The sequence below is a fragment of the Ipomoea nil genome, unplaced genomic scaffold (genome assembly GCF_001879475.1).
Source record: "Ipomoea nil cultivar Tokyo-kokei standard unplaced genomic scaffold, Asagao_1.1 scaffold2653, whole genome shotgun sequence".
In the NCBI taxonomy this organism is placed as follows: Eukaryota; Viridiplantae; Streptophyta; class Magnoliopsida; order Solanales; family Convolvulaceae; genus Ipomoea; species Ipomoea nil.
The window spans coordinates 529094-543764 of record NW_017619081.1 but is presented as its reverse complement, the minus strand read 5'-3'; the positions used below and the strand labels follow the sequence as shown (position 1 = coordinate 543764).

The 14671-nt window shown below is 32.9% G+C and overlaps 1 protein-coding gene across 1 annotated transcript; it reads right to left on the bottom strand.

Annotated features, from left to right (window-relative positions):
• Nucleotides 1-9693: 9693 nt before the first annotated feature.
• On the bottom strand, nt 9694-14266 carry LOC109154825 (spermidine synthase 1). Its single transcript, XM_019302568.1, has 9 exons — nt 13721-14266; nt 12312-12388; nt 12037-12159; nt 11615-11719; nt 11158-11230; nt 10956-11027; nt 10687-10882; nt 10413-10539; nt 9694-10046 (listed from the first exon to the last, which is right to left on the bottom strand). The coding sequence occupies exons 1-9, from the start codon at nt 13830-13832 to the stop codon at nt 9981-9983; spliced, it is 951 nt and encodes a 316-aa protein (XP_019158113.1). The 5' UTR covers nt 13833-14266; the 3' UTR covers nt 9694-9980.
• Between the last annotated feature and the right edge of the window lie 405 nt (nt 14267-14671).

Genomic DNA, 14671 nt, shown 5'->3' with positions numbered 1-14671 from the left:
CTTTTGGTCCTGTGTTAGACGTTGGACAAGCTCATACATTTGCTTGGGACCCATTCGTGTACTGAAGTAATCCACATCAGGGTCCTGTACTTTCTCTCGCTTTTGTGGTGGTGCCCTCTTTCTTTTCACAGCTGCTGGTTGTTGCCTTGTCGAAGGCTCTGCTTGATCTTCCTGGGCAGGGGTGAGTAGAGCAGCTTGTGAGCTCAATACTGCTCTGGTTGTTCTCTTTTTTTACAGACTTCACAAATTGACCAAGCGTAGCGTCATCTGCCACAGTTGACTCATCCATTTCTGCAAACAAAAAACATCAAGTGAGGTTCACAGAGTACTATATCCAAAACTTCATAACTACAATTCCATAATCTCATAAGTATACCCACAAGGCAAGTTATGCTAAAAAGGATTTGAATGCAGTTTGGTGCACAGAGTAAGGTTCACAAAGTAATACATCCAAAACTGTATAACTACAATTCCATAAACGCACAATTATACTTCCAAAATTGTACAACTACAATTCCATAAGTATTCCCACAAGGCAAATTATGCTAAAAAGGCATGAATGCAGTTTGGTGCACAGAGTAAGGTTCACAGAGTACTACATCCAAAACTCTATAACTACAATTCCATAAACACACAACTATATTTCCAGAATTGTAAAACTACAATTCCATAAGTATACCCACAAGGCAAATTATGCTAAAAAGGCATGAATGCAGTTTGGTGCACAGAGTAAGGTTAACAGAGTACTACATCCAAAACTGTATATCTACAATTCCATAAACGCACAACTATACTTCCAAAATTGTACAACTACAGTTCCATAAACTTATAAATATACTCATAAACCCATAATCATAACCATACAGGTTAATAATCAAATAACTATACATTCATACAAGATTAAACAGTATAAAACCCTAGTTTAAAATTTCATAAACATATACTCAAAATTAATGCTTGTTTTGTGTAAATGCATTATGTATCAACGTAAAATGCATTTATACCTGTTATAGGATGATGATGAGCTCTGGTTTACAGAGAAAGCGCAGTTGAATATGCGATGATCGGACGCTGGCGACAATAGCGACGACGAGTGTGTGTGAAAGCTAGAAAATGCTGAAGAAATGGTAAGGAAATGGAGATGATTGAAGCGTCTACGGAGGGTATCGTGTTGGAGAAGAAAGGGAGTGCGGGAAGTGAAATGCAATGGGAGAGGAAACGAAGGAGCATTGTTTTATATTTAAAATAAAATAAAAAAAAATCTGATTGGTGGAGTGAAACGGTGCCACTAACGGCACTGTTACTCCCTAAACGACGTCGTGTGCATCCGGATGCACCAAGAATGGTGCAAACGGATGCACAGCATAACGATTGGTATTTTACATGTATTGATACGATGTGGACTATCTGCATTAAATGGTTTGACAACTAATTAAACAATGATAAATTGCTTCCAATAATAAGTTGGACCAATTCACACTAAGAGTGTGTTTGGTTCATGGTTCATGAGTTTACACATTAAGAATGGAAATCAAAAATCATAGTTAGTGTTTAGTTGACAATTTTTTAAAACACAACTATGAATTTTGATTACTACTTCAATTAAAAATTTCATTCTCTAAAAAAAAAAAAAAAAAAAAAAAAAAAGGTTTCATTCCATCTTATTGGTAATCTAATTTTTAAGTTTGGATTAGTACTTTTAGATTTTTGTTTTGATTTTTTTTTCATAAATTGATGTTCTGGACGTCATTATATTAGGATCAATTGTCTTGATTTTTTGTTTTTTTTTTTTATTTTTAAAATATTTATTCACATTATAGGGTCATACACAACCAAATATCAATATTAGTAATCATTCAAATTCTACCCATCTACCAAACACGCAAAATACTTTCACTAAAACTCATTATCATTACAAAGTATTTGATTCTCATTCCAATTTCGATTCCCATGTGTGAACCAAACACAACCTTAAATATTCTCCCAATGACTAGATCCTTGGGTGAAAGGCGAAATTTCTTGTCTTTGGTGCCCCCACACCTTAGCGTTATAGGAATTGTGGATGTGAGTTAAATCACGATAATTTAACAGCCCTTTAAGTGGAACGACAAGTACTTGGTGTCCACAAGGAGTCTCCTTCGCAAGAGGGTACGGTGAAACTCCCACACTATTCGATCATGCATGCGTTCTTGGGTATTATTTGCCACACGGGAAATAACTCAGCTACTCGTAAGGGCCCCATGACTAGTTACTTGTCTAGCAATAAATGAACATAATGACGAGATAAGATGAGTCGACAATCATTTTTTGATAAGATTATTTTTAACCCTTCAAATGGAATATTACCCCAACAAATATCATGAAGTGGCTCTTCATCTGGCCTTTAAACTAGTTGGCTCTAAGATATTCATTCTAATTATCCATTATTACTTGTCAATTTTATCATTCCAAGGGTAGTAGAGAGCATCTAGTGTCCATGATAAGGACAACATACATGTCCTAATCTACAAACCCTTCTTGTCCTAAAAGCAAAGGCAAGGTTCAATAATTGTGTTGCTTTTATTACCACCTTGCCTCTTTCTTTAGGATAGGGTACTACCAAACGACTTTATATATAAGGAAAAACACACACACACACAATATTATACTTGAATTTTTACATTTGATATAGTCTTTAAATATCTAGTCTGAGTTATTTTTTGAGTATTACTGATTCTATTGCAATGTAGTATATGTTCATAACTATTTTTTCAACTTATTGAAGCACAAAGAGTCAATACCGTCCCCATTAATGATCGAACCCATAACCTCCAATATTAAATCGAGTTACTTGTTAATTCTATATTAATTAATGCAAAATTTTAAATAAATAATTGTAGGTCATTTTTCTTCTAATTGACAATTTGTTTTCAAACTCAAATGAAAATTGCTCCTAACTTATTTTCAAATGTCATTCTTTTGATGGTTTCACTATATTAGTAGTCAAAGGAACCAAAAATAAACCAAGTGGCTTGTGGTCCACTGGTATTGAATTGCTCCCCTATGTGAGAGGTCTAGGTTTCAAGTCTCGTTGTAGGTGTAGTTTGTATGGGTATCTTCCTTCCTTTGTAATAAAAAAAGAAGAACCAAAAGTGATAGAACAGGTTTCAAGTCTCGTTGTAGGTGTAGTTTGTATGGGTATCTTCCTTCCTTTGTAATAAAAAAAGAAGAACCAAAAGTGATAGAACAGCGTAAACCGTATTAACAGAGATAAAATTAAATGATAACAAAATGTAATTAAGTATAAAAGTTGTGAGACGTGAATGTTTAAAAAGACAAAATAAATATGTTGAGAATACCAACATTAATCAATATAAAATAATAATACAACAAATAAAATATTTGATTACGAATCCATAAAATTTTATTCAACGACATTGTTTTTCCATGAATTTGGGCTTTGTTGAATTGACTGGCAAATCAGACAATTGGGCTAGTCCAACTACTTACAAAAAAAAAATGTTATTTTATCTTCTATTTGTTGTTTTTGGCAAATTATTGTGTGGACCATAATAAAAAGTACATTTTATACATTATTTTTGTATTATATGTACATTATATAGTATAATGTACACTCGGTACAAAAATAATATATATCCCCTTAATTGATGTACATTATTTTTGTACTCAATGTACATTATTTTAGAATATACAAAATATGGTCCATATAACTTGTTGTATGGACTATGGTCCACACAATAATGATTGGTTGTTTTTCTTGTGGGGAAGTAAGTGGCAATTTATATAGTGGACCAGGGTCCACACAGTATTGTGGACCCTAAATCAAAACGATGTCGTTTGATATGTAAGTTTTAACAGATTCTGTAACTTCCCGTTTCTTATTTTTCCACACAAAATTTTAATTTATTCTATGCACAAAATCTTTACGCTTAATGTAAAGAAATGCATAACATGATACACAGAAACACATAACACGATATACATACACATGTTTTCTATTTTATTTATTATCGGATCTGATTTGTATAAATAATTTATGTCATATAGGCACATAATTACATAATATAAGACATAAATTCGTAAAATAAGACATACAATGTGTTTTGTGGTATACAACTACTAATCAATTTCATGTACAGAATCTTTATGCTGAAATGCTTAATGTACAGAATTGTGTAACATAATGCACAAAAACGCATAACACAATGCACAGAAACATACTTTACAGTGTATATATATATATATATATATATATATATATATATATATATATATATATATATATATATATATATATATATATATATATATATATATATATATAACCTTTGTAACACGAACTGAAAAACAAACTGTATTTGTTAAAAATTAAAGTCTAAAACGACATCATATAGGATCAGGGTCCACAGTGTATTGTGGGCCCTGGTCCACGATATAACGATGGGAAGTCAGGGGGAGTTGTTATACCATGGACCAGGTCCACCTTGTAAGGTGAACCCTAATCCTAAACGATGTATATATTGTGTATTTTAGTATTGGAATTGTGAATTTCTAGAATATAAATCGTGTTTCTAAGTCAAAACACATAACAGCTGTAAAAGGAAATTTGTAAATACAATACAAGGTCATCAAATCCTAATATGTTAATATTATGTGACTGCAGTATTTGAAAGGAACTTGTGAATACAAAACAAGGTAAGCAATTACATATATATATTAATATTGTATGTTCATAGTATACAAATTGTGAATTTTTAAAAGATAAATTTTGAACATTTGGATCCGGGTATACCTTGCAAGGTGGACTATGGTCCATAAAATAATTTGCTAGTAAGGATATCCTTATCCCTGCAATATTTTCTCACTTTCAAAAGTGGGTCCTACTTCCACATCATCATATTTGTAATTTGTTCACTATTTTATCTACATCCATGCAATTTTAACACACTTTAAAAAGTGGGTCCTACTTGCACATAATCATATTTATAATTTGTTCATTATTTCATCTACATCCATATAATTTCAATTGACTTTCAAAAGTGAGACTACATTTCGCATCACATTTAAAAATGTACTATATTTCATTAATATTATTATTATTATTATTATTATTATTATTTACATCATTAAAAAATAATAAAAGTAAGAGCATCCACATTTGTGGATTATTTGGAGATATTTCAGACATTAATTCTCCTCACTCAAGATAATAGCTAATGTGGGGAAAAATTATTTGAGAGATAATTCTCCTACAAATGAAGGGAGATTTCAGACAATGGTGGGTCCCACCAAAAAATTAAAATAAACCATCACAGGTGACAGCCACCATAGTGCCTGACTGGCGCGTGCAGTGCACGCGCCTGACATTCTTATTTTTTTTTTTTTAAAAATTTAATTTCCCTTTTTTTTTTCCTTTTTTTCTCTCCCCACCCATCTTCTCTTTCCTAATCACTCTTACATTATCCCCCAATTCTCCCCAACAAATGTGGATGCTCTAATAAAAACTCTCTCTCTCTCATATTTAATGCATTATACTTTGGACACGATTTCCAAGAGATATTTTGTGGTTTTTGAGGAGTTTTTGTAAGTGTGATTAGGAAAGAGAATAAGGGAGGCGGGAGAAAAAAAGAAAAAAAATAAAGCAAAACTTTTTTTTTAAATATAAATGTAAATTGTCATGCGCGCTTGACGCGCCCGCTAGACGCAATGGTAACATCCACACGTGGTGTAGGTTTCACATTTCTAAATTATCTTCAACCTTTGCAGAAGCTCCCCAACCTTTTCTCTCCTACACTTCTCTCCTCCATGTAAGCATCCATTTTCTCAAAAACTGTGAATAAACTTGGTATTATTCATTGGTGTAGATGCTCTAATCTAGCAAGAATTGCAAGCCACGTCATACTTAAAAGAAAATTTTAATTAATAAATAGTGACATGGATTATGCGGTTATGCCATGTCAAAGAAGCAAAATTTTATGGTGAGGATATTCTAAGTGGGAGATCAAAAAGAAATTTTTGCTGAAAAAAAAAAAAAAAAAAAAAAAAAAAAAAAAACAAGAACAAAAAAAAAAACAAAACAAAACAAAAAGGAATTTCTAGATGAATCAGTGTATCACATTTCGTCGGTCAATTATTATCTAAATTGCAATTATAAATTGACTTTTACAAGGCGTTTGGTTGGAGGGAATTTAAATTGTTTTCCGACTTAATTCTCACATAATTTCAAAGGCCAATAAATTTCAGGGGGGGGGGGGGGGGTGTATTCAATCATAATTTTTGTAGAGTTTTAAAGACTTTTAAAATGATAGATTTTAATAAACTTTGATTGACTTAAACTTTATAAAACTCTATAAAGTCTATATAAAAGACATTCATAGACTTTTATCAACTTTTTATTTTAAAAAGTCTACAAAAGTCATTGAAATTCTAAATTAAATACATCCTTACAAACTCTCAATAATTTTGATTCTTATTATTTATAATTTTCTTAGAAAACATTTATAATATATCATAAAATTCTTCTTATTATATAGTTCTTCACTCACATCAACATTCTCGACACTATTATTTTTATCCATAGTATGCTGAGACTTATATTCTAATTACTTATATATATATATATATTATTATAAACATCTACAAAAAAAAAACTATTTCATTAGAAATTCATAACAATATTGAACAATAAAAATTATATTAAAAGAATTGATCAAATAAAATATTTAAAAATATAATTACAAGTTCCATAAAATAAAAAATAAAAATCTAATATTAATAATATATATAAAAAATTATACTTCCCTATTCGTAGTAACCTGTTGTTGTGTGTGTGTGTGTGTGTGTGTGTATATATATATATATATATATATATATATATATATATATATATATATATATATATATATATATATATATATATATATATATATATATATTACGAATATAAACATAAAAAAATCAAAATCAAAATATATAAGTATTTATATGAATATTATGAAACATATACTAAACTTTGACGATGAAAAATTTATTTTGTTCATGTATTTAGGGAGAATTAGAGAAAGTTAGGGATAAAAAATTTATAGAAAAAATAAAAATCAATATAAACAAGCAATAATGAAGTAAAAATAATACTATTTTGAATTTTTAGATAAAGATTGTAAAGTTCAGGAGAGAGAAAAAAAATGGTAGAGTTTAGATATGGGGAAAATATAAGATAATAAAGAAAAAAATAATTTTATTAAATTTAGATAGGTTTATAAAGTTTAAATAGGGAGAAAAATATAGTTTAAATAGAGAGAGAAAACCAGGACTATGTGGTCTAATGGTACCCGGGTTGGACTTCCATTTGGAAGATTATGAGTTCAAGCCTTAGTGGAGGCGTTTATTGGTTCTTTGTGTTTCAGTAGGTTGAGAAAGTATATGAAAAGATACTACAGTGTAATAGAGCCAGTAACTTTCAAAAAAAAGGGAAAAGTTCATAACTTTCCGAATACCACACGACTTTTAAAGACTCTTTAAAAATTTAAAAATCTTGATTGAATACCAACTGACTTTTAAAGGCTCTCTAAAAGTTTAAAGTTTAAATTGAATACCTTCAAACTTTTAAAGTTCATAAAAGTCTTTACAACTCTACAAAAGTCATGATTGAATACACCCCTTAGTTTGGTTGGAAGGAATTGCAATTCCCCTCATTTTCATGGAATTAAAATCCCATGCTCCCTCTTGTGATTTTAATTCCATGGATCTTGGGAAGAAAAAAAGATAATGATGAGACAAAATTACCTTCCTCTTTTTTAACCTAAAATTGATGCCTGACAATAAAAATAGGCATTTTGGACTTTATACTACTTATTACTTTCCAATTCTCATGTATACCAAACATTGAAATTGAAATTTCCAGTAATTTTATTCCTGTAAACCAAATACTAAAATTAAGTTCCACTTTATTCCTAATCATCTCCTATAAAATTACAATTTCTTTCTCACGTAATTTCCTTCTTCCAACCAAACGCCTGTTAGTTGAAACAATTCTATACGTTAATGTTTTTCCAATTCTATCATCGATGGACTATATTTGCATAGGTAATAGTTGATAGACTAGATGTAAGATGTGGATACCTAATAATTGAGAAATCAAGTAAACTATTTCTCTATAATTAGGGGATTAAAAGTGTCATTTATCTTTTATTTTATTAACAATCAAATTTTATGTAATTTACTTTAACCTCATGTAATATTTATTTACCAGGACTATGTGGTCTAATGGTACCCGAGTTGGATTTCCGTTTGGAAGGTTGTGAGTTCAAGCCTCAGTAGAGGCGTTATTGGCTCTTTGTGTTTCAGTAGGTTGAGAAAGTATATGAACAGATACTACAATGTAATAGAGCTAGTAACATTCAAAAAAAAATGTAATATTTATTTAAGTGGCTAATATTGCCGTTGAAGGTGCGTGTTTGATTATTTTAATTCAAGATCACTTTTATAATTTCAACTTTCGTGAATTTATACTTGTAAATACTGTTAAAGAAAAATTATAATTTATACTCCTCATTTATAGATCAATTATAAATGTCACTTTTTAATTCTAAGTAGTATAAATGTTATACATGAATTGTTTGACTATGTAAATTCATAATTCACATTTACAAAGGGATAGACAAAATATATACACACACACACACATTTAAAGTTTGTTTTTTTTTTTTTTTTTTTTTTTTTCTGAAAGGAAACACGAAAGCATAGATTAGGATCGTTATGCTGTGCAACCGTGTGCACCATATATGGTGCATACGGTTGTAAAAACGGTGTCGTTTTGATGTCCGATTTAAAAAAAAAAATCAGAATTGCATAACTACATACATAACTTTATAACTATACATCCAGAATTACATAACTACACATCCATAACTTCATAACTATAAATCCAAAATTGCATAACTACACATCCATAACTTCATAACTACAAATCCAAAATTGCATAACTACACATCCATAACTTCATAACTATACGTTTAGAATTGCATGCATAACTACACATCCATAACTCCATAACTATACATTCAGTATTGCATAACTACACATCCATAACTTTATAACTATACATTCAAAATGTGAAATTATAACTTCATAACTATACATTCAGAATTGCATGCATAATTATACATTCATAACTTCATAACTATAAATCCAGAATTGCATAACTACACATCCATAATTTCATAACTATAAATCCAGAATGTGAAATTATAAAATTATGAACATATGTTTACGTAACTAACGGCAATCGAAAATAATTTTTTTTTTATTTAACTAAAATGACGTTTTTACATCCGTGTGCAACATGCATGGTGCACACAAATGCACAATATAATTTGCCCGTAGATTAAATCAAACTCGCAATACAAGGAAGAAAAGTGTTCCACTCCCCAAGACAGAGGAAGAAAATAAGAAAATTGTCATTCACTTATTTATCTTATTATGAGTTCGCCCGCATGAGAAATGAAGTTTAAAAACAATGAACCGAGATCAAGTCTTACCAACAGTAATGTGAAAACAACCTCTCAAAGTGAGAAGAACTCTATGTACAATAAACAAAGGTCTAACGTAATCCTCCCTGATGCTTTGTCGAGCCAGGATGTGAAGATCTTTACAGTTGGTGATTCAACCTTTTAAGAACAATCTTATTATGAGTTGGACACAGAATTGAGAAGAATTTTTATTGACGGTGGATATGTTGTATTGGTGTAATCAATCAAATCAAATTGAGTGTATGCCCAAAATAAAACATCAATGTAATTGTTTTTTTATGGAGGAATAAAACTACTTGTGAGTTTGACACTTGACTCATATTTCAAGTCTTTAACCAATCCATGAAATGAATATGGATACAAACTCTTCTTGCAAGCTGCAACTCAAGAGTCTGCATACTTATAACATCAACTCAAAACCCCTAAAAACACATTCCATTATCTCCCATTTCATTCCGCCTTTGATTCGATCACCTTCTTCGCGAATGATGGCAAGCAGAAAGCCGCAGAATGAATCTGGTAAAAAAACAATCAAAAAGCAAAAGAAATGAGCGCCCGATTATTTTATATATGATGCTCAACGTGCATCTTCCTCACGTGTGTTCCTTTTCAACTAAAAAATTACAAGGTCTTGAGAGGTCAGGAATTCAAAACTTCATCTCGTATGGAAAAATTAATATGGCCAGCACTTTGCCCCTTAATTGGGCCTGGCCTTGTTCAAGATTAGTAGGAGTATGGTACGGGCTTAAAGGGTCTAAGCTGATAGTTGGACTGCACTTTTATATATATATGATATGATATGATCAACAGTGGGACAGATTCAATCTTCCCTCTGTGAAATGGGAAAGCAAATAATAATAGTCTGAATGATCAGAATGATACCTCGGAGTTGTAGAACTTTAGGGGCGATTTTGATTTGGCATCATTAGCTTCATCTATTGGGTTGATCGGATGCTTGAAATCAACCGCTGGCCCCTCAGTAGAGCAAAGCATGAAACCGATAACCCCACTGTAATAAAAATGCACCGATAAATTCATCATAATGTGGCCTCAATCAGAATTAAAATGCAAATAGCACATGATGAAGAACAATATGTTAGTTGGGTGGGACGAGGGTATCTTGAATACATCTTTGACAAAGAAAACAATAAAATACCTTGGGTATGTAGGAACCGTAGTCCATGCATAGTTGACAGAGCCTTTGAAAATTTGGCGACAGTTTGCCACGATATTTTCAATTATGTGCATGTGAAGCCATATGCTCTCGGCCTGTGTACACACAACCCCCCCGGGGCGAAGAGCCCTTGCCACCGTTTGAAAGAAAGGCTTTTCAAACAACTCTTGTGCAGGACCTGCGTTAAAGAGTAGACCCTCGTTCATAAAAAAATTTCAAAAAGTGAAATTTGAGACCAAAGTTATATTTACCTATGGGGTCGGATGAATCCACAATAACAGCATCATAGGTTCCTTCAGCAACATTTTTCAGGAACGCAACCCCTACACGCAAACAAAAGGTTCAATTTCAATTCAAAAAAGTAAAAAAGAATTTAAAAAAAAAACAAAACAAAACAAAACAAAAACAAAAACAAAACAAAACAAAACAAAACAAAATGCGTTTTTATGATACCATCGCCTATGTGGAGAGTTACACGGGGATCCTCATACCCAACAGCTACATCAGGGAAAAATTGTTTGGCAACCTGGGGAACAAAAAGGATATTGTGATTTTTAAGATTGCAATTTGCATAAAGAAAACCAGATGAGAAAGGGATAATGCCCAATGCAAAATTGAAAACTAGCCACCCATCACTCCCCCATTTTTGGGGGTAACCCCAGCCAAGATGGCTAAGGATACAAACTTGTAACCACAAGGTCACAAGTTCGAATCCCAACCTTCTTGGTTTGAGCCGGTCAGCTATGAGCAACCTAGCCTAGTTTACTTGTGTTCCTTTGCCGCCTAGGGTCATAAGGCGGGGTTTACCCAGTGCACACCCTCGGGTAGTGGCTACGAGTTTCCCTCGTCACCTCAAAAATAAAGGAATATATTCAATTCAATAAAACATAATAAAGTTCAGCTCACTTACATCGACCACCATCTTATCAATCTCACAGATGTCTATCTGATCAACAGAAGCATGGCGAGCCACTTCACGCAAGACACCACCATCCCCTCCTCCAATAACCAATACCTGAAAAATTGCCGGTAAAACCCTATAATAAAGGACAAACTGGGGAGAAGGGGAATTACTTCCCGATTGGAAAACTACAGGGGATATAGATATTGAAAATAATACTTTTGAAAACATGACCACAGGTAATCATATGGATATTAGACATATCCAGTGTATATATCAGTAGTACCTCTTATTATTGTTGAGCCATTACACATACATCTATAATGGAAACTCATTACACAAGAAAAGGGAAAATGAAAGACACCAAAAAGTCTTCCTAATTTATACTTCCTAACAGATATTCAATTATATGTCGTAGATGGGGTACACACCTTCTTGGGATTCGGAATTGAACAAAGCGGGAGATGAGTGATCATTTCTTGGTAAGCACATTCGTCTCTCTCTGTGATTTGAATCACACCGTCCAAAACAAGCACCTTACCATAAGTAGAAGACTGCAGAAAGGACCGGGAAAGTTAAGACACTCCCAGTGCATAAGAGCAGAGATTCCACCATTAACTGATAGATGTGTTTGTGTGTTTGTGTTTGTGTGTTTGTGTGTGTGTGTGTGTGTGTGTGTGTGTATAAAGGTTTAGGAATTTGAAACCTGAAACACCATGACATCCTGGTAATCTGACTTCCCCTTAAACAATAGCTTTTCCACCTTCAATGAGTGTGCCTCTCCTATACAATTCGCACCAATAAGAATAGTAAGTAAAAAAATTAAAATAAAATAAACCTTAAACAACATTAGTTAAAAAATAAAAAGGAAAGGAAATGACTAATTGAAGACTTCTTTATCAAAATTATAAAAATCTAATAAACATAGAAGGCATTCACATGTATATTGTATTGAGCAGAATTTAGAACTTTGTGCCATTTCACAATGCAGACAGCCTGGACCTCATAAATAATAAACTTTCAAATTTATTAGTTTATGTGACAATTCCAATAAAGAACACCAAATAATATCAATCCTGGAGCAAAGGTCTCAGAACCACTTACTGGCCAATAATGTTTGCAAAATCAAGACCCAAATTGCAACTTAATTTATAGCAAATAATTATAGAAGCTAACGAGTATTTTGAGTATATATGCTACACAATCCTTAACCACGGAAAAACAACAAGCACAACCAACAAAATTTCAATTGTTCCCATGATCTTTAATATCATTTGTTCAGTAGAAACAGCAATGCATCGCAGCCACCAACATGAAGGCTGGAGCCCTGGAGCTTCAGAAATATTGCCTTCAGCTTCCAGGTAAAGAATACTGTATAAGTGTATATCACAAGAATATTTTTCTAAAGTACACTTAAATCGCGGCAACAGAGCAGCATCCTGATAGAAGAACTGTATCCACAAGTCAAACAATAAACAATATGTAAACTTTCCTTTAAAAAAATAGACACTGTTTCTTCAACATACTAAGAACATATTTCTTAGTCATTCAAGATTATAAAATTAGCTTGACAATGTTACTTTCTAGTTCTACTCCAACCCATCCAGATACCATAGGAACAAACTTCATAGATACATTAAAAAAATTATATATTTTGCAAATTAGAACCATCAAGTAACATTACTCGAACCTCCCTCCACCCCACCCCACCCCCCTCCCCCAAACAGAATCATAGGGGTAACCCGAGCCACGATGGCTAAAGATACAAGCTTGTAACCATAAGGTCACGAGTGCAAATCCTAGCGCTCTTGGTACAACCTAGGCTGATTTACCACCCCGTGGTCCTTTGCGGATTAGGATCACAAGGCGGGTTCGATTTTCCTCGTCACCTCATCAAAGAACATATTCATACTATCATAATACAAAATTATAAGCATAGAGAATTTGAGAGACATTAATAATTTAATACAAGCTCTAAACAACCCCTTAGCACCTACATGCAAATATTCATCACATATCAGACAACCCTATAGAGATGAACAAAAAAAAAAAAAAAAACACAAATAAACGAACGCATATATGGGCCTGCTAATAATCAATGGTTCGAGAACTGACCGGGCCACATTGGGCTAATCTCAGAGAACCAGCCAGGGATAACAGAGGAGAAACACTGCTCCCCTTTATCACCGGCGGCGTTGGCGTTGGTGTTGTTGTTGGCATCCTCCATTTCAACCGACACAGATTCACCGTTCTGTCCGTCCTCTCTCTGCCTCTTAACCGGCAACTCACCGCCGCAGCCGCGTCACCCTCTCCACACGTCTATAAATATATATGTGTGTGTGTATAGGTCGCAGAACCCTGAATCTCTCCTCTTGAAAACAGAGGTATAAAGGGAAACAGACTGAAGGAATCAGCTTAGGAGAAACGCCTTTGATGGGTCTCTGTGCTTTTGGCTTTTGGCTCAGAGATGATGCATATATGCACCGCTACAGCGCGTAGGAGAATCTAAAAAGCCCCAAATAAAGAATTGGGAAAAAAGAGGGTTCGGGTTTTGGGTTGGCGTCGGTTAATGAAAGTACAATTATCAGTCATCAAAGGGCTCTCAATTAGGGTTTCACTGCGTGGCTGCGAGAGATACGTGGGCGGGTTGGTTCCTTCAACTTGTCAGGGACCACTGTTCACAGTATCAATGCTTAATGTTGTCTTTTCCTTATGGCTTTATGCCCCTTTTTATTATTTTGTATTCACACTACTTTTTTTGGGGACAAATATTGAATTACAGATAGATTGAGAATTGTATGTGAGCAAAGTTTTTTGCACTTTTGGTCCCATGATTATAATTGCACTATTAGGATTGATCTACAATTTTTAATCTTGCAATTTCAGTTCACGATTATTGTTTTTGTTGTAAAAATGGTTCTTCCAGTCAATTTTTCGTCAAAATTTCACCGGAGAAAAAATTCCTAATTTCAAACAGGGGTAAAATAGACATTGCAATCTCAGACCGCTGTTGACCTCTTATTCTGACTAAAGTGCGAAAAATCAAATATAAAAACAAAAACCTCA

What these genes read in the sequence shown, in the direction of transcription:
- LOC109154825 (XM_019302568.1), bottom strand. Translation starts at nt 13,832, where the DNA reads ATGGAGGATGCCAACAACAACACCAACGCCAACGCCGCCGGTGATAAA. An exon ending in GATTAGCCCAATGTGGCCCG is followed by an intron (nt 12,389 to 13,720) that starts GTCAGTTCTCGA and finishes CGAATTGTATAG; the next exon opens with GAGAGGCACACTCATTGAAG. An exon ending in TTGATAAGATGGTGGTCGAT is followed by an intron (nt 11,231 to 11,614) that starts GTAAGTGAGCTG and finishes TTTGTTCCCCAG; the next exon opens with GTTGCCAAACAATTTTTCCC.